The sequence below is a fragment of the Bombina bombina genome, chromosome 6 (genome assembly GCF_027579735.1).
Source record: "Bombina bombina isolate aBomBom1 chromosome 6, aBomBom1.pri, whole genome shotgun sequence".
Taxonomy (NCBI): Eukaryota; Metazoa; Chordata; class Amphibia; order Anura; family Bombinatoridae; genus Bombina; species Bombina bombina.
In genome coordinates, this window is record NC_069504.1 from 181,597,353 (window position 1) to 181,623,670 (window position 26,318).

Below are 26,318 nucleotides of genomic sequence, written 5' to 3' on the forward strand. Positions count from 1 at the left end.
TATGATACCGTGGTGACTGTAGTTAAAGAAAATAAATTATCAGACCTGATTAAAAAACCAGGGCGGGCCGTGGACCGGACACACCGTTGGAGAAAGTAATTTATCAGGTAAACATAAATTCTGTTTTCTCCAACATAGGTGTGTCCGGTCCACGGCGTCATCCTTACTTGTGGGAACCAATACCAAAGCTTTAGGACACGGATGAAGGGAGGGAGCAAATCAGGTCACCTAGATGGAAGGCACCACGGCTTGCAAAACCTTTCTCCCAAAAATAGCCTCAGAAGAAGCAAAAGTATCAAACTTGTAAAATTTAGTAAAAGTGTGCAGTGAAGACCAAGTCGCTGCCTTACATATCTGATCAACAGAAGCCTCGTTCTTGAAGGCCCATGTGGAAGCCACAGCCCTAGTGGAGTGAGCTGTGATTCTGTCAGGAGGCTGCCGTCCGGCAGTCTCGTAAGCCAATCTGATGATGCTTTTAATCCAAAAAGAGAGAGAGGTAGAAGTTGCTTTTTGACCTCTCCTTCTACCAGAATAAACAACAAACAAGGAAGATGTTTGTCTAAAATCCTTTGTAGCATCTAAATAGAATTTTAGTGCACGAACAACATCCAAATTGTGCAACAAACGTTCCTTCTTTGAAACTGGATTCGGACACAAAGAAGGCACGACTATCTCCTGGTTAATGTTTTTGTTAGAAACAACTTTCGGAAGAAAACCAGGTTTAGTACGTAAAACCACCTTATCTGCATGGAACACCAGATAAGGAGGAGAACACTGCAGAGCAGATAATTCTGAAACTCTTCTAGCAGAAGAAATTGCAACCAAAAACAAAACTTTCCAAGATAATAACTTAATATCAACGGAATGTAAGGGTTCAAACGGAACCCCCTGAAGAACTGAAAGAACTAAATTGAGACTCCAAGGAGGAGTCAAAGGTTTGTAAACAGGCTTGATTCTAACCAGAGCCTGAACAAAGGCTTGAACATCTGGCACAGCTGCCAGCTTTTTGTGAAGTAACACAGACAAGGCAGAAATCTGTCCCTTCAAGGAACTTGCAGATAATCCTTTCTCCAAACCTTCTTGAAGAAAGGATAGAATCTTAGGAATTTTTACCTTGTCCCAAGGGAATCCTTTAGATTCACACCAACAGATATATTTTTTCCATATTTTGTGGTAAATTTTTCTAGTTACAGGCTTTCTGGCCTGAACAAGAGTATCAATGACAGAATCTGAGAATCCTCGCTTTGATAAGATCAAGCGTTCAATCTCCAAGCAGTCAGTTGGAGTGAGACCAGATTCGGATGTTCGAACGGACCTTGAACAAGAAGGTCTCGTCTCAAAGGTAGCTTCCATGGTGGAGCCGATGACATATTCACCAGGTCTGCATACCAAGTCCTGCGTGGCCACGCAGGAGCTATCAAGATCACCGATGCCCTCTCCTGATTGATCCTGGCTACCAGCCTGGGGATGAGAGGAAACGGCGGGAATACATAAGCTAGTTTGAAGGTCCAAGGTGCTACTAGTCCATCGCCAGGGAACTCCTTGTTCCCCCCTGATGGTTGATGTACGCAACAGTTGTCATGTTGTCTGATTGAAACCGTATGAACTTGGCCTTTGCTAGCTGAGGCCAAGCCTTGAGAGCATTGAATATCGCTCTCAGTTCCAGAATATTTATCGGTAGAAGAGATTCTTCCCGAGACCAAAGACCCTGAGCTTTCAGGGGTCCCCAGACCGCGCCCCAGCCCACCAGACTGGCGTCGGTCGTGACAATGACCCACTCTGGTCTGCGGAAGCTCATCCCCTGTGACAGGTTGTCCAGGGACAGCCACCAACGGAGTGAATCTCTGGTCCTCTGATTTACTTGTATCGTCGGAGACAAGTCTGTATAGTCCCCATTCCACTGACTGAGCATGCACAGTTGTAATGGTCTTAGATGAATGCGCGCAAAAGGAACTATGTCCATTGCCGCTACCATCAAACCTATTACTTCCATGCACTGCGCTATGGAAGGAAGAGGAACAGAATGAAGTATTTGACAAGAGTTTAGAAGTTTTGTTTTTCTGGCCTCTGTCAGAAAAATCCTCATTTCTAAGGAGTCTATTATTGTTCCCAAGAAGGGAACCCTTGTTGACGGAGATAGAGAACTCTTTTCTACGTTCACTTTCCATCCGTGAGATCTGAGAAATGTCCGTGTGAGCCTTTGCTTGAGGAAGGGACGACGCTTGAATCAGAATGTCGTCCAAGTAAGGTACTACTGCAATGCCCCTTGGTCTTAGCACCGCTAGAAGGGACCCTAGTACCTTTGTGAAAATCCTTGGAGCAGTGGCTAATCCGAACGGAAGTGCCACAAACTGGTAATGCTTGTCCAGGAATGCGAACCTTAGGAACCGATGATGTTCCTTGTGGATAGGAATATGTAGATACGCATCCTTTAAATCCACCGTGGTCATGAATTGACCTTCCTGGATGGAAGGAAGAATTGTTCGAATGGTTTCCATTTTGAACGATGGAACCTTGAGAAACTTGTTTAGGATCTTGAGATCTAAGATTGGTCTGAACGTTCCCTCTTTTTTGGGAACTACGAACAGATTGGAGTAGAACCCCATCCCTTGTTCTTCTAATGGAACAGGATGAATCACTCCCATTTTTAACAGGTCTTCTACACAATGCAAGAATGCCTGTTTTTTTATGTGGTCTGAAGACAATTGAGACCTGTGGAACTTCCCCCATGGGGGAAGCCCCTTGAATTCCAGAAGATAACCTTGGGAGACTATTTCTAGCGCCCAAGGATCCAGAACATCTCTTGCCCAAGCCTGAGCGAAGAGAGAGAGTCTGCCCCCCACCAGATCCGGTCCCGGATCGGGGGCCACCATCTCATGCTGTCTTGGTAGCAGTGGCAGGTTTCTTGGCCTGCTTTCCTTTGTTCCAGCCTTGCATTGGTCTCCAGGCTGGCTTGGCTTGAGAAGTATTACCCTCCTGCTTAGAGGACGTAGCACTTGGGGCTGGTCCGTTTCTGCGAAAGGGACGAAAATTAGGTTTATTTTTGGCCTTGAAAGACCTATCCTGAGGAAGGGCGTGGCCCTTGCCCCCAGTGATATCAGAGATAATCTCTTTCAAGTCAGGTCCAAACAGCGTTTTCCCCTTGAAAGGAATGTTAAGCAATTTGTTCTTGGAAGACGCATCCGCTGACCAAGATTTTAACCAAAGCGCTCTGCGCGCCACAATAGCAAACCCAGAATTTTTCGCCGCTAACCTAGCCAATTGCAAAGTGGCGTCTAGGGTGAAAGAATTAGCCAATTTGAGAGCACGAATTCTGTCCATAATCTCCTCATAAGAAGAAGAATTATTATTGATCGCCTTTTCTAGCTCATCGAACCAGAAACACGCGGCTGTAGTGACAGGAACAATGCATTAAATTGGTTGTAGAAGGTAACCTTGCTGAACAAACATCTTTTTAAGCAAACCTAATTTTTTATCCATAGGATCTTTGAAAGCACAACTATCTTCTATGGGTATAGTGGTGCGTTTGTTTAGAGTAGAAACCGCCCCCTCGACCTTGGGGACTGTCTGCCATAAGTCCTTTCTGGGGTCGACCATAGGAAACAATTTTTTAAATATGGGGGGAGGGACGAAAGGTATACCGGGCCTTTCCCATTCTTTATTTACAATGTCCGCCACCCGCTTGGGTATAGGAAAAGCTTCGGGGGGCCCCGGGACCTCTAGGAACTTGTCCATTTTACATAGTTTCTCTGGAATGACCAAATTCTCACAATCATCCAGAGTGGATAACACCTCCTTAAGCAGAGCGCGGAGATGTTCCAACTTAAATTTAAATGTAATCACATCAGGTTCAGCTTGTTGAGAAATTTTCCCTGAATCTGAAATTTCTCCCTCAGACAAAACCTCCCTGGCCCCCTCAGACTGGTGTAGGGGCCCTTCAGAACCAATATCATCAGCGTCCTCATGCTCTTCAGAATTTTCTAAAACAGAGCAGTCGCGCTTTCGCTGATAAGTGGGCATTTTGGCTAAAATGTTTTTGATAGAATTATCCATTACAGCCGTTAATTGTTGCATAGTAAGGAGTATTGGCGCGCTAGATGTACTAGGGGCCTCCTGTGTGGGCAAGACTGGTGTAGACGAAGGAGGGGATGATGCAGTACCATGCTTACTCCCCTCACTTGAGGAATCATCTTGGGCATCATTTTCTCTAAATTTTGTGTCACATAAATCACATCTATTTAAATGAGAAGGAACCTTGGCTTCCCCACATTCAGAACACAGTCTATCTGGTAGTTCAGACATGTTAAACAGGCATAAACTTGATAACAAAGTACAAAAAACGTTTTAAAATAAAACCGTTACTGTCACTTTAAATTTTAAACTGAACACACTTTATTACTGCAATTGCGAAAAAGTATGAAGGAATTGTTCAAAATTCACCAAAATTTCACCACAGTGTCTTAAAGCCTTAAAAGTATTGCACACCAAATTTGGAAGCTTTAACCCTTAAAATAACGGAACCGGAGCCGTTTTTATATTTAACCCCTTTACAGTCCCTGGTATCTGCTTTGCTGAGACCCAACCAAGCCCAAAGGGGAATACGATACCAAATGACGCCTTCAGAAAGTCTTTTCTATGTATCAGAGCTCCTCACACATGCATCTGCATGTCATGCTTCTCAAAAACAAGTGCGCAATACAGGCGCGAAAATGAGACTCTGCCTATGATTAGGGAAAGCCCCTAGAGAATAAGGTGTCCAATACAGTGCCTGCCGGTTATTTTACAAAATTCCCAAGATTAAAATAATTCCTCAAGGCTATGGAGTATAAAATATGTTTATATATAAATCGATTTAGCCCAGAAAATGTCTACAGTCTTAAAAGCCCTTGTGAAGCCCTTTTTTTCTGTCTGTAATAAAAATGGCTTACCGGATCCCATAGGGAAAATGACAGCTTCCAGCATTACATCGTCTTGTTAGAATGTGTCATACCTCAAGCAGCAAAAGTCTGCTCACTGTTCCCCCAACTGAAGTTAATTCCTCTCAACAGTCCTGTGTGGAAACAGCCATCGATTTTAGTAACTGTTGCTAAAATCATTTTCCTCTTACAAACAGAAATCTTCATCTCTTTTCTGTTTCAGAGTAAATAGTACATACCAGCACTATTTTAAAATAACAAACTCTTGATTGAATAATAAAAACTACAGTTAAACACTAAAAAACTCTAAGCCATCTCCGTGGAGATGTTGCCTGTACAACGGCAAAGAGAATGACTGGGGAAGGCGGAGCCTAGGAGGGATCATGTGACCAGCTTTGCTGGGCTCTTTGCCATTTCCTGTTGGGGAAGAGAATATCCCACAAGTAAGGATGACGCCGTGGACCGGACACACCTATGTTGGAGAAACCAGGCTTAGTACGCAAAACCACCTTATCTGCATGGAACACCAGATAGGGCGGAGAACACTGCAGAGCAGATAACTCTGAAACTCTTCTAGCAGAAGAAATTGCAACCAAAAACAAAACTTTCCAAGATAATAACTTAATATCTACAGAATGTAAGGGTTCAAACGGAACCCCTTGAAGAACTGAAAGAACTAGATTAAGACTCCAGGGAGGAGTCAAAGGTCTGTAAACAGGCTTGATTCTAACCAGAGCCTGAACAAACGCTTGAACGTCTGGCACAGCTGCCAGCCTTTTGTGAAGTAAAACAGATAAAGCAGAGATCTGTCCTTTCAGAGAACTTGCAGATAATCCTTTCTCCAAACCTTCTTGTAGAAAGGATAGAATCTTAGGAATTTTTATCTTGTTCCATGGGAATCCTTTAGATTCACACCAACAGATATATTTTTTCCATATCTTATGGTAAATTTTTCTAGTTACAGGCTTTCTAGCCTGAATCAGAGTATCTATTACAGAATCTGAAAACCCACGCTTTGATAAAATCAAGCGTTCAATCTCCAAGCAGTCAGTTGGAGGGAAACCAGATTCGGATGTTCGAATGGACCTTGAACAAGAAGGTCCTGTCTCAAAGGTAGCTTCCATGGTGGAGCCGATGACATATTCACCAGGTCTGCATACCAAGTCCTGCGTGGCCACGCAGGAGCTATCAAGATCACCGAAGCCCTCTCCTGATTGATCCTGGCTACCAGCCTGGGAATGAGAGGAAACGGTGGGAATACATAAGCTAGGTTGAAGGTCCAAGGTGCTACTAGTGCATCTACTAGAGTCGCCTTGGGATCCCTGGATCTGGACCCGTAACAAGGAACCTTGAAGTTCTGACGAGAGGCCATCAGATCCATGTCTGGAATGCCCCATAATCGAGTTATATGGGCAAAGATTTCCGGATGGAGTTCCCACTCCCCCGGATGGAATGTCTGACGACTCAGAAAATCCGCTTCCCAATTTTCCACTCCTGGGATGTGGATTGCAGACAAGTGGCAGGAGTGATCCTCCGCCCATTGAATTATCTTGGTCACTTCCTCCATCGCCAGGGAACTCCTTGTTCCCCCCTGATGGTTGATATATGCAACTGTCGTCATGTTGTCTGACTGAAACCTTATGAATTTGGCCTTTGCTAGATGAGGCCAAGCTTTGAGAGCATTGAATATCACTCTCAGTTCCAGAATGTTTATCGGGAGAAGAGATTCTTCCCGAGACCATAGACCCTGAGCTTTCAGGGGTTCCCAGATCGCGCCCCAGCCCACCAGACTGGCGTCGGTCGTGACAATGACCCACTCTGGTCTGCGGAAGCTCATTCCCTGTGACAGGTTGTCCAGGATCAGCCACCAACGGAGTGAATCTCTGGTCCTTTGATCTACTTGAATCGTCGGAGACAAGTCTGTATAATCCCCATTCCACTGTCTGAGCATGCACAGTTGTAATGGTCTTAGATGAATTCGTGCAAAAGGAACTATGTCCATTGCTGCAACCATCAATCCTATTACTTCCATGCACTGCGCTATGGAAGGACGAAGAACAGAATGAAGTACTTGACAAGAGCTTAGAAGTTTTGATTTTCTGACCTCTGTCGGAAAAATCCTCATTTCTAAGGAGGCTATAATTGTTCCCAAGAAGGGAACTCTTGTTGACGGAGAAAGAGAACTTTTTTCTATATTCACTTTCCATCCGTGAGATCTGAGAAAGGCTAGGACGATGTCCGTATGAGCCTTTGCTTTTGACAGAGACGACGCTTGAATCAGGATGTCGTCCAAGTACGGTACTACTGCAATGCCCCTTGGTCTTAGACCCGCTAGAAGGGACCCTAGTACCTTTGTGAAAATTCTCGGAGCAGTGGCTAATCCGAATGGAAGTGCCACAAACTGGTAATGCTTGTCCAGAAAAGCGAACCTTAGGAACTGATGATGTTCCTTGTGGATAGGAATATGTAGGTACGCATCCTTTAAATCCACCGTGGTCATAAATTGACCTTCCTGGATGGTAGGAAGGATCGTTCGAATGGTTTCCATTTTGAACGATGGAACCCTGAGAAATTTGTTTAGGATCTTGAGATCTAAAATTGGTCTGAATGTTCCCTCTTTTTTGGGAACTATGAACAGGTTGGAGTAAAACCCCATCCCTTGTTCTCCTATTGGAACTGGATGAATTACTCCCATCTTTAACAGGTCTTCTACACAATGTAAGAATGCCTGTCTTTTTATTTGGTTTGAAGATAATTGAGACCTGTGGAACCTTCCCCTTGGGGGTAGTTCCTTGAATTCCAGGAGATAACCTTGAGAAACTATTTCTAGTGCCCAAGGATCCTGAACATCTCTTGCCCAGGCCTGAGCAAAGAGAGAAAGTCTGCCCCCCACCAGATCCGGTCCTGGATCGGGGGCCATCCCTTCATGCTGTTTTGGTAGCAGTGGCAGGCTTCTTGGCCTGCTTACCCTTGTTCCAGCCTTGCATCGGTCTCCAGGCTGGTTTGGGTTGAGAAGAATTACCCTCTTGCTTAGAGGATGTAGAAGTAGAGGCTGGTCCGTTTCTGCGAAAGGGACGAAAATTAGGCTTATTTTTAGCCTTAAAAGACCTATCCTGAGGAAGGGCGTGGCCCTTTCCCCCGGTGATGTCTGAAATAATCTCTTTCAAATCAGGACCAAACAGTGTTTTACCCTTGAAAGGGATGTTAAGCAATTTTGTCTTGGAAGACACATCCGCTGACCAAGACTTTAGCCAAAGCGCTCTGCGCGCCACGATAGCAAACCCTGAATTTTTCGCCGCTAATCTAGCTAATTGCAAAGCGGCATCTAGAATAAAAGAGTTAGCCAATTTAAGTGCTTGAACTCTGTCCATAACCTCCTCATACAAAGATTCTTTATTGAGCGACTTTTCTAGTTCTTCGAACCAGAAACACGCTGCCGTAGTGACAGGAACAATGCATGAAATTGGTTGTAGAAGGTAACCTTGCTGAACAAACATCTTTTTAAGCAAACCCTCTAATTTTTTATCCATAGGATCTTTGAAAGCACAACTATCTTCTATGGGAATAGTAGTGCGTTTGTTTAGAGTAGAGACCGCCCCCTCGACCTTAGGGACTGTCTGCCATAAGTCCTTTCTGGGGTCGACTATAGGAAATAATTTCTTAAATATAGGGGGAGGAACAAAAGGTATGCCGGGCCTTTCCCACTCCTTATTTACTATGTCCGCCACCCACTTGGGTATAGGAAAAGCATCGGGGGGCACCGGAACCTCTAGGAACTTGTCCATCTTACATAATTTCTCTGGAATGACCAAATTGTCACAATCATCCAGAGTAGATAATACCTCCTTAAGCAGTGCGCGGAGATGTTCTAATTTAAATGTTACAACATCAGGTTCAGCTTGTTGAGAAATTTTTCCTGAATCTGAAATTTCTCCCTCAGACAAAACCTCCCTCCTGGCCCCTTCAGATTGGTGTGAGGGTATGTCAGAAACGTTATCATCAGCGTCCTCTTGCTCTTCAGTGTTTAAAACAGAGCAATCGCGCTTTCTCTGATAAGTAGGCATTTTAGATAAAATATTAGCAATAGAATTATCCATAACAGCCGTTAATTGTTGCATGGTAATAAGTATTGGCGCACTAGATGTACTAGGGGCCTCTTGTGTAGGCAAAACTGGTGTAGACACAGAAGGGGATGATGCAGTACCATGCTTACTCCCCTCATTTGAAGAATCTTGGGCAATATTATTATCTGTGGCATCATTGTCCCTACTTTGTTTGGACACTATGTCACAATTATCACATATATTTAAATGGGGAGACACATTGGCTTTCATACATATAGAACATCGCTTATCTGATGGTTCAGACATGTTAAACAGGCTTAAACTTGTCAACAAAGCACAAAAAACGTTTTAAAATAAAACCGTTACTGTCACTTTAAATTTTAAACAGAACACACTTTATTACTGAATATGCGAAAAAGCATGAAGGAATTGTTCAAAATTCACCAAAATTTCACCACAGTGTCTTAAAGCCTTAAAAGCATTGCACACCACATTTGAAAGCTTTAACCCTTAAAATAACGGAACCGGAGCCGTTTTTACATTTAACCCCTATACAGTCCCAGGTATCTGCTTTGCTGAGACCCAACCAAGCCCAGAGGGGAATACGATACCAAATGACGCCTTCTATAAGCTTTTTCAGTGGTTCTTAGCTCCTCACACATGCATCTGCATGCCTTGCTTTCCAAAAACAACTGCGCATTAGTGGCGCGAAAATGAGGCTCTGCCTATGACTAGAGAAGGCCCCCATCTGAAAAAGGTGTCCATACAGTGCCTGCCGTTTTTTAACAACAATCCCCAAGATTATAATAACTATAAAGAGTTATAATCTGCCAAATATGCTTAGCAAAGTAATCGTTTTAGCCCAGAAAAATGTCTACCAGTTTTTTAAGCCCTTATAAAGCCCTTTATTCTTTTACTTAATCTAAGAAAATGGCTTACCGGTCCCCATAGGGAAAATGACAGCCTTCCAGCATTACAAAGTCTTGTTAGAAATGTGGCCAGTTATACCTCAAGCAGAAAAGTCTGCCAACTGCTTCCCCCAACTGAAGTTACTTCATCTCAACAGTCCTGTGTGGAAACAGCAATCGATTTTAGTAACGTTTGCTAAAATCATCTTCCTCTTACAAACAGAAATCTTCATCTCTTTTCTGTTTCAGAGTAAATAGTACATACCAGCACTATTTTAAAATAACAAACACTTGATTGAAGAATAAAAACTACATTTAAACACCAAAAAACTCTTAACCATCTCCGTGGAGATGTTGCCGGTGCAACGGCAAAGAGAATGACTGGGGTAGGCGGAGCCTAGGAGGGATCATGTGACCAGCTTTGCTGGGCTCTTTGCCATTTCCTGTTGGGGAGGAGAATATCCCACAAGTAAGGATGACGCCGTGGACCGGACACACCTATGTTGGAGAAATTGTGCTTGTTTGACTTTCTCCCCAGGAAGCTTGGGTTATTACTTTCAGGCAAATTATGTGAGCTTTTGTTTACTTTTCCCTTCCTCTTTAAAAAGGGACACTAAACCCAAAATGTTAATTTCATGATTAAGGTAGAGAATACAATTTTAAACAACATTCCAGTTTACTTCTATTATCTAATTATTCTTTAGATATTCTTTGTTAAAGAAATAGCAATGCACATGGATAAGCCAATCACACTAGGCATCTATGTGCAGCCACCAATCAGCAGCTACTGAGCCTATCTAGATATGATTTTTAGCAAAGGATATAAAAAAATAAAGCAAATTAGATAATATACGTAATTTTAAAAGTTGTTTAAAATGACATGCTGTTTCTTAATTGTGAAAAAAAAAAAAAAATTGGGTTTCATGTCCCTTTAAGCTTCTATGGTGTCACATGCTTTTAAAAAGGTGGATTATCAGTTTTGATAGGTAAATAATTATTTGCAATAGTAACTAAGTTGAATCAGTGCTAAACCTCCTTAAAGGGACATTATACACATTTTTTCTTTGCATAAATGTTTTGTAGATAATCTATTTATATAGCCCATAAAGTTTTTTTTTTTTAATTAATATATAGTTTTGCTTATTTTTAAATAACATTGCTCTGATTTTCAGACTCCTAACCAAGCCCCAAAGTTTTATGTGAATACGCTCGACTACCTACTCCAGCTTGCTCCTGTTTGTGTAAAGGGTCTTTTCATATGCAAAAGAAGGGGGAGGGGGGGGGGGGGGAGTGTCTTATTTGCCACTTGCAGTGGGCTTTCCAGCTACCTTTTCAACAGAGCCAAACTGACAGCTTCTAAGTAAGTTTTTAAACAGTTTTATACTGGATTTTTATATCAGTATCTGTGCATATTATTCTTTATAGTAATGTCTATTACATGCAGTTATATGAAAATGAGTGTATACTGTCCCTTTAAGGGAATGCAAGAGGGAAGGCTACCCCAGACTGCACATGTGCAAACAGTGTTTGTGCTATATCTGAATATTAGTTTGTGAATGGACTCCAGGACAGAAGAAGAAGAAAAAAAAAACAAAAAAAAAAAACAAAAAAAAAAAAAAAACAGAAGCTGAGGGGGATGTTTAAAAAAAAAAAAAAAAAAAAAAAAGGATGATTTAAACACACATCCAGAAAGGATTTAAAATACAAGATCAACCTAAGAGAGGAACCTAAATCCTCCAGGATTATTAGAAGGTCCATTAAAGCAAGGAATAAGATCTCAAAACCATCATGGGGGGGGGGGGGAAATCTACTGAAGAACACAAACAAATGCACTGCATCAATACAAGCAAACCCTAGCTTAGTAACTGCACAACAGCTCACACTAACTATGTAGATAATGATATGGTTTGGAAATCTATGACATAGCAGGCATACATGGGCACCCTTCCTCCTGAAACACATTCAAGAAGAAAAGTTCAACCAAGATGCAATTATACAGGAAGTTAAAAACCAACTGCTAGCCGCGAGCCTGGTCGCAGTAATCTGCAAACAGACAAATAATATAATGGCAAAGGATGTGTGAACCTTGTGGGTTCTGGAAGCTACAACACAACCAATAGCAGTAATACATAGCATAACCACTATAAAACATTATACATACACGTGTGCACAAATCATTTTAAAAAGTGCATCTAAATAGCATGTACTTAAAAAAGGGACACTAAACCTAAAATTTCTCTTTCATAATTCAGATAGAGAATACAATTTTAAACATTCCAATTTACTTCTATTATCTAATTTGCTTCATTTTTTAGATATCTTTTGTTGAAGAAATAGCAATGCACATGGGTGAGCCAATCACAAGGCATCTATGTGCAGCCACCAATCAGCAACTACTGAGCCTATCTAGATATACTTTTCAGCAAAGAATATCATGAGAATTAAGCAAATTAGATAATAGAAGTAAATTAGAAAGTTGTTTAAAATTGCATGCTCTATCTAAATCATGACAGAAAAAAAATTGGGTTTCATTTGGTAACACACAGATAAATACATAATAAGCCACTGGCGTATCCAGGAGAACACAGGGTACAATACACAGGAAACAATTCAGCTGTGTTTGAATGAGATTAACAGGGTACCGTTTGAAAGTAAGCCATAGCCCATCCTATTGCTTTAATTACTCCAAAATTATTATTTTTAAAAGATAGAGAGCGCCTTTACAACCCATTTCCCAGCTTCGCACAACCAACAATGTTATATAATAATATACTTTATAATATTTAAACCTTTACATTTCTGCCTGTTTCTAACCGCCTCTTATCTCATGCATTTATTCAACTTCACAGCAAAACACTGCTAATTCATATATAACATGTTGCTTTAACTAAAGCCATAAATGGACATTCTGATAATCAAGTATTAGTTGGGTACCAGGTTGCAAGGTTTAAAATGTAATTTGAGATACAGATTTTCATTAATCAAGGAATCAGTAGTGTTATGTGTGAAGGGGCCGCATACAAAAACTTAAAGAAAACTAAAAACAGAAAGTTTTTAAAAGATACAAAATAAACAAATTGTTTGCAAGACGTTTTTCTTTGATTTCTCAAAATGTAAAATATTTTAATTATTGCAAGGATCTAAAACTTACTGAGCCGCACCTTCCCTGAGCAAGTTATCATTGTTAAGCAGGAATCGAACATCTGAAAGAAAAAAATAAAAAAGAAAAATTGGATTAAGAAATGTTAAACATTAAAAATTTTTTAGACAGACATAGTGATGCGATAAGGATGTAGAAATTAAAGTATAAAAAAAATGCTAATCAAGGAGAGATACACAGTCCTAAGTATTTGGAAGGCTCTAAGTCACTTGCAAATGTTCTTAAACCCCCCCCCCCCCAAAAAAAAAGCAGCACACTAGTAACCATTCAAGGGACATTAAATTGTAATATAAAATGACAATATACATCAAAAACTCAATACAGTGAGGCCTCGGTTTACGAATTTAATTCGTTCTCCGGGTCGTTTCGTATTGCGAAAAATTCGTAAACCGAAACACGGTTTCCCATAGGAATGCATTGAAAATCAATTAATGCGTTCCGGAGGTCCGAAAAAATTCAAATAAAGTGTCCAAAAAATGCTCCAAAAGGCTTAACAACTTGCTGCAAATGTCTCCAATGTCTCCAAAAGGCTCCACAACTTGCTGCAAATGGCTCCAAAAGGCTTAACAACTTGCTGCAAATGGCTCCAAAAGGCTCAACAACTTGCTGCAAAATGGCTCCAAAACCTCTCCAACACCTCCACACTGGTGCCCAAACTTCATTAATTCAATCATACTTGAGTATGCAGGGGGCACAGGGGCCCCTGGTTTCGTATTGCGAAAAATATTCGTAAACCGAGGGGCGCAAACCGGCATTTTGTTTCGTATTGCGAAAAAAATTCGTAAACCGAGTCAAATTTTCTTCAAATTTCGATTTCGTAAACCGAAATTTCGTATACCGAGTCGTGCGTAAACCGGGGCCTCACTGTACTTTCATTATTTATTTTGTCCCTTTTCCTGTAATGCCATTCTCAAATTCTGAGCTTTTCCGTTCCTGCTAGAAATGAACACTCTAGCGACCTATTTGTAACTGCCCCTAATTGACCACAGCAGAAAAGGTAACCTAAGTTACAACATGGCAGCGCCCATTGTTTTAGACACTAAAACTTTACACTTATTTTGTCAATATTTAAACCGCTAATGAAACTAAAAAATACATCTACATGTTATTCTCAGACTAATCTTTTCTTTAAATGCATCATTCTATCTAGCATTTATTTAGTGTTTAATGTCCCTTTAAATAAATAACATTTCAGATTTTTTTTTTAATGCTTTTACTTATAATAAACAAAAACACAACTTGCAGATCTTGGGTAAGGTCCTTAAATGGCTTGTTAAAGTATCTTCTATAATAAAATTATGCACAATTATCTATTCGTATCCTAACACTCTACATCAGGGTGCTCAAACTTTGTGGAATAGAGTGGCAGTCATTAATGGTGGAATTGGCCAGGGGACCATATAACATAATACTAACACTAATGCTTAAAGGGATACTAATTTAAAAAAAAAAAAAAAAAAAGTTTCTTAATGTGTTCCAAATTACTTGTTATACCTACTGCAGAGCATTAAAATGTACATGAAATGGTTCCTTTATGTTTATTTTATATTAGAAATAACCGTTTTATTCTCATTAAACCCTTCATGCCCGGGACAAGTGTTTAACATCATTATGAAGTTCTGATGTAAACACTTGCTTGAAAAATGAAATCATGTGAACATTGATGCGATCATTTGATTTCAAGGCCGGGATCGGCTCATGGGGGGGGGGGGGAGGGGTTGCTTATGATGCTATGCACGCCCCGATTCCTTTGCCATCACACGAATGATGGATACACATGCACGTTACTTGCATATGCTTGACAGCTATGTGAAAGATAATTATACCAATACCACTGCTTACCATTAAACACTTCGTTGAATTCACCAGGCGGAGCATGAATGATAAACTTTGCTGCTACACGTACCTTTAAAAACAAAACAAAAAAAAGAAACCAGAAATGAATGCATCTATGTTGAGATTAAGTGAAGTTTTTCAGGTCATAAAGTATACAGGGCCCAGAAATGTGATATTCATTATATTAAGGGGATGGAATGTTGAGCTACATTAAACAGTTAAGGACCTGCAGGTCAGTCAAAATAATTTAGATGCCTTACTATAGCCTAACCTTCTTCAGACCTTCTAATATACTGTACGTTAGAAATCACATACTGAATCTCATTTGTTCCCACCTCCATTTCAACTTCGAATCGATCCCGGCTCCAAAAGCACAAAAGACTGATGTAAGACAGAAAAAAAAACAAAAAAACATTCTTTACAAATATATCTGCTGCCTGTCGCCTAATGTTAGTAGACTATACTAATAAATTGCTTATAAAGCTTACACTTAAAAGGGACACCGTACTATTAAATGTTTCCCCTTACGGTGTTCCAAATTACTTGTTATACCTACTGCAGATTATATTTATGGGAAATTGTTCCTTCATGTTTATTTTGTAAATTAAATAACTGGGTTTGCTAATAAAAACCCATCAACTGATGGTATACAGCAGGGATCAGCAACCTTGGGCCACCAGATGTTTTAGAACTACATTTCCCATAATGATGAGACACTCTTTAGGCTGTCTGAGCATCATGGAAAATGTAGCTCCAAAACATCTGGGGGCCAAAGGTTATTTACCCTGGTCTACAGAACATGCCTATAGCAATGGGCTGAGTCTGCAAGTAAAGCTGAAGTGCAAATGTTATTTATATTCGGTATGGAAAGGATTGTTATGACGGGGGGGGGGAGGTTGAATAAGCACAACCAGTTATTTCACACACAAAAGCAGTTTTTCCCCCTCATACCAACCAATGGGAGATTAAAGAGAAGACAAAAGCAATGATTAAAGGGACAGTTAACACCTTGAGATTTGTACTACAACTTTGCACTATACTTTCATTATCATCCACACTTTTCATATAAAATTGTGCAATTTCTAATTCCCAGAACTTTTTCTGCACCCTGCTGACGTCTCAAGGATATGGGGCCGATTTATCAAGCTATGGCGGACAGGGGCGTACATATACACCCCTGTCTGCTGCAGCTCGCCTCTGGCGGCTGAATTCCGCTGCAAGAACATATTATTTCAAAGCTCTTACCACATCCAAAGAATGTAAGGATCTCTCCAAAGAATTCTTAAGATTAAGAAACAAGGAAGGAACAACAATTTCTCTATTAACGTTGTTAGAATTCACAACCTTAGGTAAGAATTTAAATGAAGTCCGCAAAACCACCTTATCCTGATGAAAAATCAGAAAAGGAGATTCACAAGATAGAGCGGATAATTCAGAAACTCTTCTAGCGGAAGAGATGGCCAAAAGAAACACTTTCCAAGAAAGTAGTTTAATGTCCAAAGAATGCATAGGCTCAAACGGAGGAGCCTGTAAAGCCTTCAAAACTAAATTAAGACTCCAAGGAGAAATTGATTTAATGACAGGCTTGATATGAACCAAAGCCTGCACAAAACAATGAATATCAGGAAGTTTAGCAATCTTTCTGTAAAAATAAAACAAAGAGCAGAGATTTGTCCTTTCAAGGATCTTGCAGGCAAACCTTTATCCAAACCATCCTGAAGAAACTGTAAAATTCTAGGAATTCTAAAAGAAGAGAATTTATGAGAAGAACACCATGAAATGTAAGTCTTCCAAACTCAATAATCTTTCTAGAAACAGATTTACGAGCCTGCAACATAGTATTAATCACTGAGTCAGAGAAACCTCTATGACTAAGTACTAAGCGTTCAATCTCCATACCTTCAAATTTAATGATTTGAGATCCTGATGGAAAAACAGACCTTGAGATAGAAGGTCTGGCCTTAGTAGAAGTTACCATTCTGAATAGACATTGTCTTTATTTTGTTTACAATTTAAATATTAGCAGATGCCGATCTAATCTGCAGACATGCCAATTGAGATCACCAAACACTCTTGCAGAAAAAGGAATCACTATTCCAAATAGACATTTCAAATGAATGGTCTCTCTAAGTTTTCATCATTTTTTTTATATGCATTTATATCTTAATGCAAGACTATTACATTTTCATGCTTTAATACAACCATTAGCACACAAGTACACCACCTGTCTTGCGGACATACAATTAGCTAACCTAACAGGTTTTTTTGAGTCTTATGTTATTTGTCAGAATCAATCTACACCATCTATACGAAAAATTATTTTCATTTATACATCCTAATACAATTATTAGCACACAAATACTCTATCCATTTCCATTGACATACGATCAGTTAGAATATTACTCACACAGTTTTGTTTTTTTTAGAGTCTCCGGAATTGCCCGAATACATTTACATTCAAAATCCATCTAATACTTCTCCATTTATATACTATAACACTACCTTTAGCTTACAAGTCTATATCTCATGTGACTGACACACAACTAGTTAGAGTATGATATAAATAGGCTTCTTATCATCTATTTTACAAACATCAGCTCTTTTTATTGAACCTAAATGAAATATCATTGAAATAGAGGCAGTGACTTATGTCCGCCTTTGTATCATTATGCTACTTATGTAACCAATATATTGCAAATTTTGTTTTTATTTATGTTCAATTGTTTTGACAAGTGGTTTTTTCAGTCATCATATTGTTAGCCCACAATGCATACTAAACTCTGATTCGTCACAATCTGACCAATTATATTCTATGACACCCTTTTTAAAATTTGTCTGATTTTCACAGATGTAAATTAACTGAGGAAATGGCCAGGAGCTAGTGGCCGAGAAACGCGTTTTTAAGCTCTTTACTATTTGTAATTTTAGATTACTGTATTAAAACCAAGTTAAGCTTTTAACTATAACTTTGTTACGGTTTTTATCTAACACAGACTGTAGACTGTTTCTACATGCCTCCTAAGAGGTCTTTTAACTTTCAAGTCGTCTGCATTGCACACTGTGTTGCCTGATCCTGATACAAGAGGGTAAACTGCATTCAGACTTGACGCTGACATCTAAGTTTCCCGTGTGAGCTTGAAGGAGAGTCCACGGCTGCAGCATTGATCCCCTGGAGGATCCATCACTCAGCGTACTGACTGCTGTAAAAAGGTCAGCCTGCATATTCGCACTTCTTTCCATAAGAGTGCCAGTTCCTTTGTGAGTACATTTCCATTCACCTTTGAAGTTTGTCTGCACTATGAGGCACTGTCTTTTCTTGTCTACTTCACTGAAAACAAATGAACGGTTCTCTCTTCAACAGAGGCCAAAATTGAATTGAGCTCTAAAATATTGATTGGTAATCTCCCTCTTGAGATTTCCAAACTCCTTGTGCTGAAGAGATCCCCAAACAGCTCCCCAACCTGAAAGACTTGCATCTGTTGTGATCACAGTCCAGGTTGGACGGACGAAAGAGGCCCCTAAAATTATATGATGGTGATCTAACCACCAAGTCAGAGAAACTCAAACATTGGGATTTAAGGATATTAATTGTGATATCCTTGTATAATCCCTGCACCATTGGTTCAGCATACAAAGCTGGAGAGGTCTCATATGAAAACGAGCAAAGGGGATCGCGTCCGATGCTGCAGTCATGAGACCTAAAACTTCCATGCACATAGCTACTGAAGGGAATGACTGAGACTGAAGGTTCCGACAGGCTGCAACCAATTTCAAACGTCTCTTGTCTGTTAGAGACAAAGTCATGGACACTGAATCTATCTGGAAACCTAAAAAGGTTACCCTTGTCTGAGGAATCAAAGAACTTTTTGGTTAACTGATCCTCCAACCATGTCTTTGAAGAAACAACACTAGTTGATTTGTGTGAGATTCTGCAGAACGTAAAGACTGAGCAAGTACCAAGATATCGTCCAAATAAGGAAATACCGCAATACCCCGCTCTCTGATTACAGAGAGTAGGGCACCTAGAACCTTTGAAAAGATTCTTGGAGCTGTCGCTAGGCCAAAAGGAAGAGCAACAAATTGGTAATGCTTGTCTAGAAAAGAGAATCTCAGGAACCGATAGTGATCTGGATGAATCTGAATATTTAGATATGTATCCTGTAAGTCTATTGTGGGCATATAATACTCTTGCTGAACAAAAGGCAGAATAGTCCTTATAGTCACCATTTTGAAAGTTGGTACTCTTACATATCGATTCAAAATCTTTAGATCCAAAACTGGTCTGAATGAATTTTCTTTCTTTGGGACAATGAATAGAATTAAGTAAAACCCCTGTTCCTGAAACGGAACTGGCATGATTACCCCTGATAACTCCAGGTCTGAAACACACTTCAGAAAAGCCTGAGCCTTTACTGGGTTTACCGGAGTGCGTGAGAGAAAAAATCTTCTCAAAGGCGGTCTTACTCTGAATCCTATTCTGTACCCCTAAGAGACAATACTTTGAATCCAATGATTTTGGACCGAATTGATCCAAACATCTTTGAAAAATTTTAATCTGCCCCCTACCAGCTGAGCTGGAATGAGGGCCGCACCTTCATGCAGACTTGGGGGCTGGTTTTGATCTCTTAAATGGCTTGGATTTATTCCTATTTGAAGAAGGCTTATAATTGGAAGAAGATTCCTTGGGGGAAGGATTAGGTTTCTGTTCCTTATTTTGTCGAAAGTAATGAAAGCTTTAGATTTACCCTTAGGTTTTTTTATCCCGAGGCAAAAAAAAAAAAAAAAAAAAAAAAAAAAAAAAAACTCCCTTCCCCCCAGCAACTGCTGAAATTATTGAATCCAACCGAGAACCAAATAATTTATTACCTTGGAAAGAAAGATAGCAATCTGGACTTAGAAGTCATATCAGCATTTCAAGATTTGAGCCACAAAGCTCTTCTAGCTAAAATAGCTAAATACATAGATTTAACATCAATTTTGATAATATAAAAAATGGCATCACAAATGAAATTATTAGCATGTTGAATCAACTTAATACTTGTTGCACTAAAGTATCCAACCAAAAAGTTGAAGCAGCCACAACATCAGCCAAAGAAATTGCAGGCCTAAGAAGATGACCTGAATATAAATAAGCTTTTCTTAGATAAGATTCAAGTTTCCTATCTAAAGGATCTTTAAAAGAAGCACTATCTTCCATAGGAATAGTAGTATGTTTAGCAAGAGATAGCCCCATCAACTTTGGGGATCTTTTCCCAAAACTCCAATCTAACTTCTGGCAAAGGATACAATTTTTTAAACCTTGAAGGAATGAAAGAAGTACCAGGCATATTCCATTCCTTTGAAATCATATCAGAAATAGCATCAGGAACTTGAAAAACCTCCTTGATATAATACATAGTGCCAAACCATAGCTGATCTTAAGTATTGAAAACATACTTACCTGAAGACACCCATCCACATATAGCAGATAGCCAAACCAGTACTGAAACAGTTATCAGTAGAGGTAATGGAATATGAGAGTATATCGATCTGAAAAGGGAGGTAGGAGAGGAATCTCTACGACCGATAACAGAGAACCTATGAAATAGATCCCCATGAGGAAAACCATTGCATTCAATAGGTGATACTCCCTTCACATCCCTCTGACATTACTGTACTCTGAGAGGAAACAGGCTTAAAAAATGCTGAGAATCGCCTATCAACGTAGAAATCTTAGCACAAACTTACTTCACAACCTCCATAGGAGGCAAAGTTTGTAAAACTGAATTGTGGATGTGGTGAGGGGTGTATTTATAGGCATTTTGAGGTTTGGGAAACTTTGCCCCTCCTGGTAGGATTGTATATCCCATATGTCACTAGCTCATGGACTCTTGCCAATTACATCAAAGAAAATAGGAAAATGGTGGGTATTACGCTGTTTGGAACGACGCACAAAGTTGCGTTCACAATATCACTATATTTTCAGCTTCCCCAGCAGACACCATCCAGCATCTATTAGATATTTTAGAATAATTTGGAAAATAGTCTTTCTATAAATAAATTTGTCCAGAACAAAGATTTTTACATGGGGCTTTCAGCAAAATAATCTATAACAGCTAAAGAAATAATAGCATTTTAAATGGACCGAAGTATTTGGGAGTTTCTCTCTCTAATAGTATACCAAAAATAATTAAAAGATAACTTTATCACTCTCTTAAACGAACTGAGAAGTCTTAAACACAAATTGAATTTTAAATCTATTTTATGGCTAGGTACAATTACGGCCTTAAAAATGTGACATCTGTTTCGCTGTATTTAGCGAGTATTTGCAATTACAATTTCATAGTAGCTTTATTAGTTATATATGGCAGGGTAGAACAGCTCGTGTAGCTCATAAAATTCTACAATACCCTAGGTCACATGGTGGTATAGCTTCTCCATCCATTATTAGATACTATGAGGCGGCAATGCCAACTCATATCTCCCAACGGGGAGTTAAAGTTTAAGTAGATAGAGATATATTGAACAAACCTCTCTGCCTTATATCCAATTAAAGATAACTTTATCACTCTCTTAAACGAACTGAGAAGTCTTAAACACAAATTGAATTTTAAATCTATTTTATACAATTTGCTCAGTTTTTAAGCTATTAGTTCCAGCCTTCACTGACATGTCAGGAATGATTTAATTTACCCTAGACATAGCTGCTGACTAATAGTGTTAATTAATGCTTGGAATCTACCTGTTCTAATCGCGGTCTCCCTTTGCTATTTGATTCTCACAAAATCATCGCCAACTCATGTTGCAGCATCTATCGCTGTTATTTAATAGAGCATAGACTCTGAATAGAATATTGCAGCTGGCTAACATACCTGAATCCTACAACGGTGTGTTTGCGGTCATATAGCCATTGTTGCTCAGTTTACCAGTCAATACAATCAAGAGCTGCTATATAAAAACACTGTAGCAACTGTATCACTTATTTTTATAGCAGATACCACCTTTAATTTAACTGGGTTTCCTCATAAATTAATAGAGTCAAGTTTACTCCATATTCAGAGGCGTAACTAGAAATCACAGGGCCCAGGTGCAAGAATCTAAGAAGGCCCCCCCCCCACAAAATAAAAGTGAATTTGATACATCTTTTTTTCCCCATTTAAAACAGAAAAAAAAATGTGAATCATATTACATGTCTGCAAAAGGAGGTACCCTGTGCCCACAGTCTGACCCCCTATTACTGTATATAGTGACACTGTTAACCCACCAATACTGTATATAGTGAGTACACAGTCTGTAAGATGGCTGGCCTGACCCTACCCGCCCCAGTACTTTATAAAGTGACCACAGCAGTCTGTGACATGGTCCAGCCCCCCCATACTGTATATAGTGCTACTGTATAGACTGACACTGTTTACCCCCCAACCCCCCATGCTGTATTAACAGGGTCTGTAATTTGCTGGTTCCACAAACATAGACACACAGTCCCAAACATACACACACACATAAACAGCAATGGGTAAAACGGAAACACTAACCCTTGTAGTCAGAGACACTAGTGAAGCATCATGTCACACTCACATGATATCAGTGCAGGCAGTGGCAGGTCGTTTTTTATTGGAAAATAATTTTTTTTTTTTTTTTTTTAAGCTGGGCCCCCAATTGCGACCTCTGCACCCCCTGTAGTTTTGCCCCGTCCATATTCCTTAATAAGGGATCTTATCCCTGATCATTACTCAGTTATCCAGTTAGATATAAGTTTGAACCTGATTCGAAGCTACTGAGCCGTTAAGGCTGTGACACACAGAACGGCGCACAAAGTGATGATGCGGCTGTGCACGCTCAGTGTGTCCTGCCTTTTCAGCTCTGTGCACTCAGCCGTGTCATGTCGCGTAGTTGAGTGCTCAGAGTTAAAATATCTGAACTTGCAATGCGAAGCAGCTGCTTTGCCTCGCGCCGCATCGCTTGCAGTGTGTCACAGCCTTACCCTTACAGATAGTCAGCTACCCTTTACAGACTAAATATGTCTGTGAACTATTGGTTTTTAAAATACCCATGTTTTAAAATTGTATTTGAATGAAGATTTATTTTAATTTCAAGTTTGTGAAAACTGTCACATCACTTACTCTAACACTATTACTTTTTCTATATTTATGTGATTACTAGAGTGCTAAAAGTGTATTCTTTTGGCAACCGGGGGAAGACTTTTTCCCTCTGGCTGCTTTTTGTAAATAAGTTTTAATAATACACAGCACCTACAGGCCCAATATATAAATTACACTTATCTATTGAACTAGACCAGTAATCATTACATCAGGTGGTGCCATTGGTATAACTCCTTATCTATTCTTTTTGTAGTATGGTTTATTTCTGGGGCGCTGTGTGTCTCCTATTGATTTCCTAATGTTTAAAAAGCATTCCTGTTTTGTAACAGCTTTCTCAAATAAACATTTAAAAGTAAAATACACACAATATATATATATATATATATATATATATATATATATATATATATATATATATATATATATATATATATATATATATATATATAGGCACAGAGAATGGATCAGGCCACAGAGAGTTTGTTTATACACTATAGGAGACTGAAGATAGTAAACCACAAACAATCAAATACAGTACAATGTCCCTTTGCTTAAAGAAACACTCCCACATGTATGGCTCTTCACTAAACATTGTAAATTTTAGAACTTCTGCAAAAATATAAATGAATTCCTTTTAACAAATAAAGATACATAAGATTTAGACTGCTCTGTGAGGCAAATGTCATCACTTATTAGGCAGTCCCAGGCATATATGGTTGATTATATCAGACATCTAGACTTGTTAGTATGAGACCAGAGGCAACTTCTGACCCCCAAGGCAGAACATGCTCTGATTGGAGAGGTCATTGCAGAAAATGCAGCATGTCTGCAGAAAGAATAGGGAACATGCAGAAACTTAACTCTTTTGCTTTTCAGCCCTGCTTTACATTAAAGGGACAGTTCACCCAAACATATTATCCCATTTAAATTGTTCCCAATAATCCATTTTACCTGCTGGAGTGTATTAAACTGTTTACAAGTAGCTCCTTTACCCCTATTTTGGCTTTTGAAATAGCTGATTTAGCTTGTGATATCCCAACCTATACTGAAAGTTTTGATACTGGAGTCTCAGCTATTGAATAGCCTAAGTAAACACAGCCAGCAGAAGAAATGACACTCCCAGTGGGGTGCAGGACAGTTAAGTGATAACATGATCAATTTCAATTGTTCTCTCTATGCATTGAGCTTTAGTTTTCCAGACAAATATAAGATAAGGAAGCAAGTGTGTGTACACAAAGTGATAACATGATGAGATGCAATATTACCTGAAGCTCAAAACATTGTAATAGGCTGTGGTTTAAAAGCAAAAAACCAGCTACGTCATATAAAAAAATAAATAAACCTGAAAATGTAATTTCGCATACATTTTATACTCTGCAGCTGGTATAACAACAAGTTATTGAAAATACATTAATATAAAAACTATTTTACAGTGTACTGTCCCTTTAAGCTGTTCTCTTCAAACAGTGCAAATGATCTGGCTGCACTGTGTAAGGTTTCTTTAACGCAGTGAAGCCAGAGTCAAGTGCTGTTTGAAGAGAACAGTCAAATACAGAGCAGCGCTGCACAGCAAATCGGATCTACTAGAGAGCCTGAATTTCTCAGAAAATTCTACCCGCTTGCTACAGCATTTACCCAAAATACATTTTACAGTACAACATCTGTTTAAACTGTATAACCCAGAGCTTTCCAAACTTTTCATGTTGGTGACACACTTTTTAGACCTACATCATTTCGCGACACAGTAATTCAGTTGTACTAGCAAAAAGGAGGTTAAACTAACTTGTTTTAAGAGATACGGACACATACATAAATTATATAATAATGAAATTTGCAAGTAACAGTATGTAAGTATGTGCAAGAATTAAAAAAAAGCTTAATAACACCAATAGCTACTTATTCTTTTAATGGGATGTATGAGGTTGATGGGATGAACACAATTTCTGAATATTTGGTGTAATATTAGATAAAGACACTCGCATTTCATCATCAAGCATTTTTATGCTTCCACTTCCTATATATATATTAAGAGCAGGAGCAGCAATTCACTACTGGGAGCTAGTTGCAAAAAAACCCCACTGACTTCAGCTCAGCGTTTAAGCTGCCGCCCTCAGAGCTCGGTGAGTCTGATTGACTACTGCCCACGCTGCAAACACACTGCTGTCCCACTCACTGACTACACATGCAGTCACCAGCCGATTAAGCAGAGTACACGTGCAGTCAGGAGCCAATGTGCCGCTAAAGCCGCCAATGGGAATAGTTTCAGTTCCCACTGAGCTGCGCCAATTGGTTAAGATGATCTGTGACCCACAAGGTATCAATCATGTGTCAACCATGTGATATGCGTAGCAGGCAGGCGGAAAGTCAGAAACCAAAAAAATAAATAAATTTAAAAAAATTTGTGCTGAAGCAGGGACACACCTACACACTGCTGCCGACACACTAGTGTGTCCCGACACACAGTTTGGAAAGCACTGGTATAACCCAATCATTTACCTTATTCTGTAGCGAGCGGGTAGAAATTCAGGCTCTCTAGTAAATCGGAACTCTCGGATATGCAGGAGACTAGATCCATATTTCTCCCTATAGTGCAACCCCACTGATTCTCCGATTATCTGAACGGGATGTGCTTATTGTGCAGCTACGGTAGTTTCTCATAGAGTTTGACACACCGCAACCTTCAGATTATATATCATACAGACTAGGGCAGTTTACCACCCCATATACTAAGTAATATTTATAGATGGCTACGATGGCTCTCAATACAGATCACAACATATTCCCTGTGCATCTATTACCGCTAGACTGCAGACTTGCAGGATATCAGCAGCAAAATATTGTATTTTTAATTAGTCTGTTAAGACTCACCCCCCCAATAAAAAACTTGTGCAAATGTAATCAGTGAAGACTAAGTCAGCACATCCGGGGTAGGAGCCTAGGTCAGCACACCTAGGAATGTAGAAGCCCTGCAGAGACCGCTGTGAGCGTTATGCTGGAATCTAATATAGCCCTATACCACACTGTGCCCGGCCGCTTTTATTCCCTGGAGCCAGGTCTGCAAGCGCAAGCCTTTTATTATCCTATGAATCACACATAGCGCTCACAGCTGTCCCTGCAGGGCTTGTGCTAGTTAGGGAGTGTGGGACAAATTCTTGCTCTTTAGCCTAGTCATATTATGGACGTATTCTTATGTAGCCCGCACTGCACTGTGCCACTCTGTGGCCATCTCTGCATCGGGCAGTGATGGTGCCGATCTTTGGTGGTGTGGGAGGGTTAGGAGGGAGGTGGGCGGGCGGCAGCGGGTGGGACCGCTACATAATTATTTTTTTAGAGCGGCAGTGAGTGGGAGGGAG

General features: G+C 39.7%; 1 protein-coding gene across 1 annotated transcript in view; it reads right to left on the bottom strand.

Moving 5' to 3' along the window:
• Positions 1–26,318, bottom strand: part of CAPZA2 (capping actin protein of muscle Z-line subunit alpha 2) — a 135,939-nt gene that overhangs the window by 103,774 nt on the left and 5,847 nt on the right. Inside the window, exons 2-3 of the mRNA XM_053716689.1 lie at positions 14,891–14,954; positions 13,040–13,091 (exon numbers count right to left, since the gene is read on the bottom strand). Coding sequence (XP_053572664.1) covers positions 13,040–13,091; positions 14,891–14,954 — 116 coding nt within the window. The remainder of the gene's footprint in view (positions 1–13,039; positions 13,092–14,890; positions 14,955–26,318) is intronic.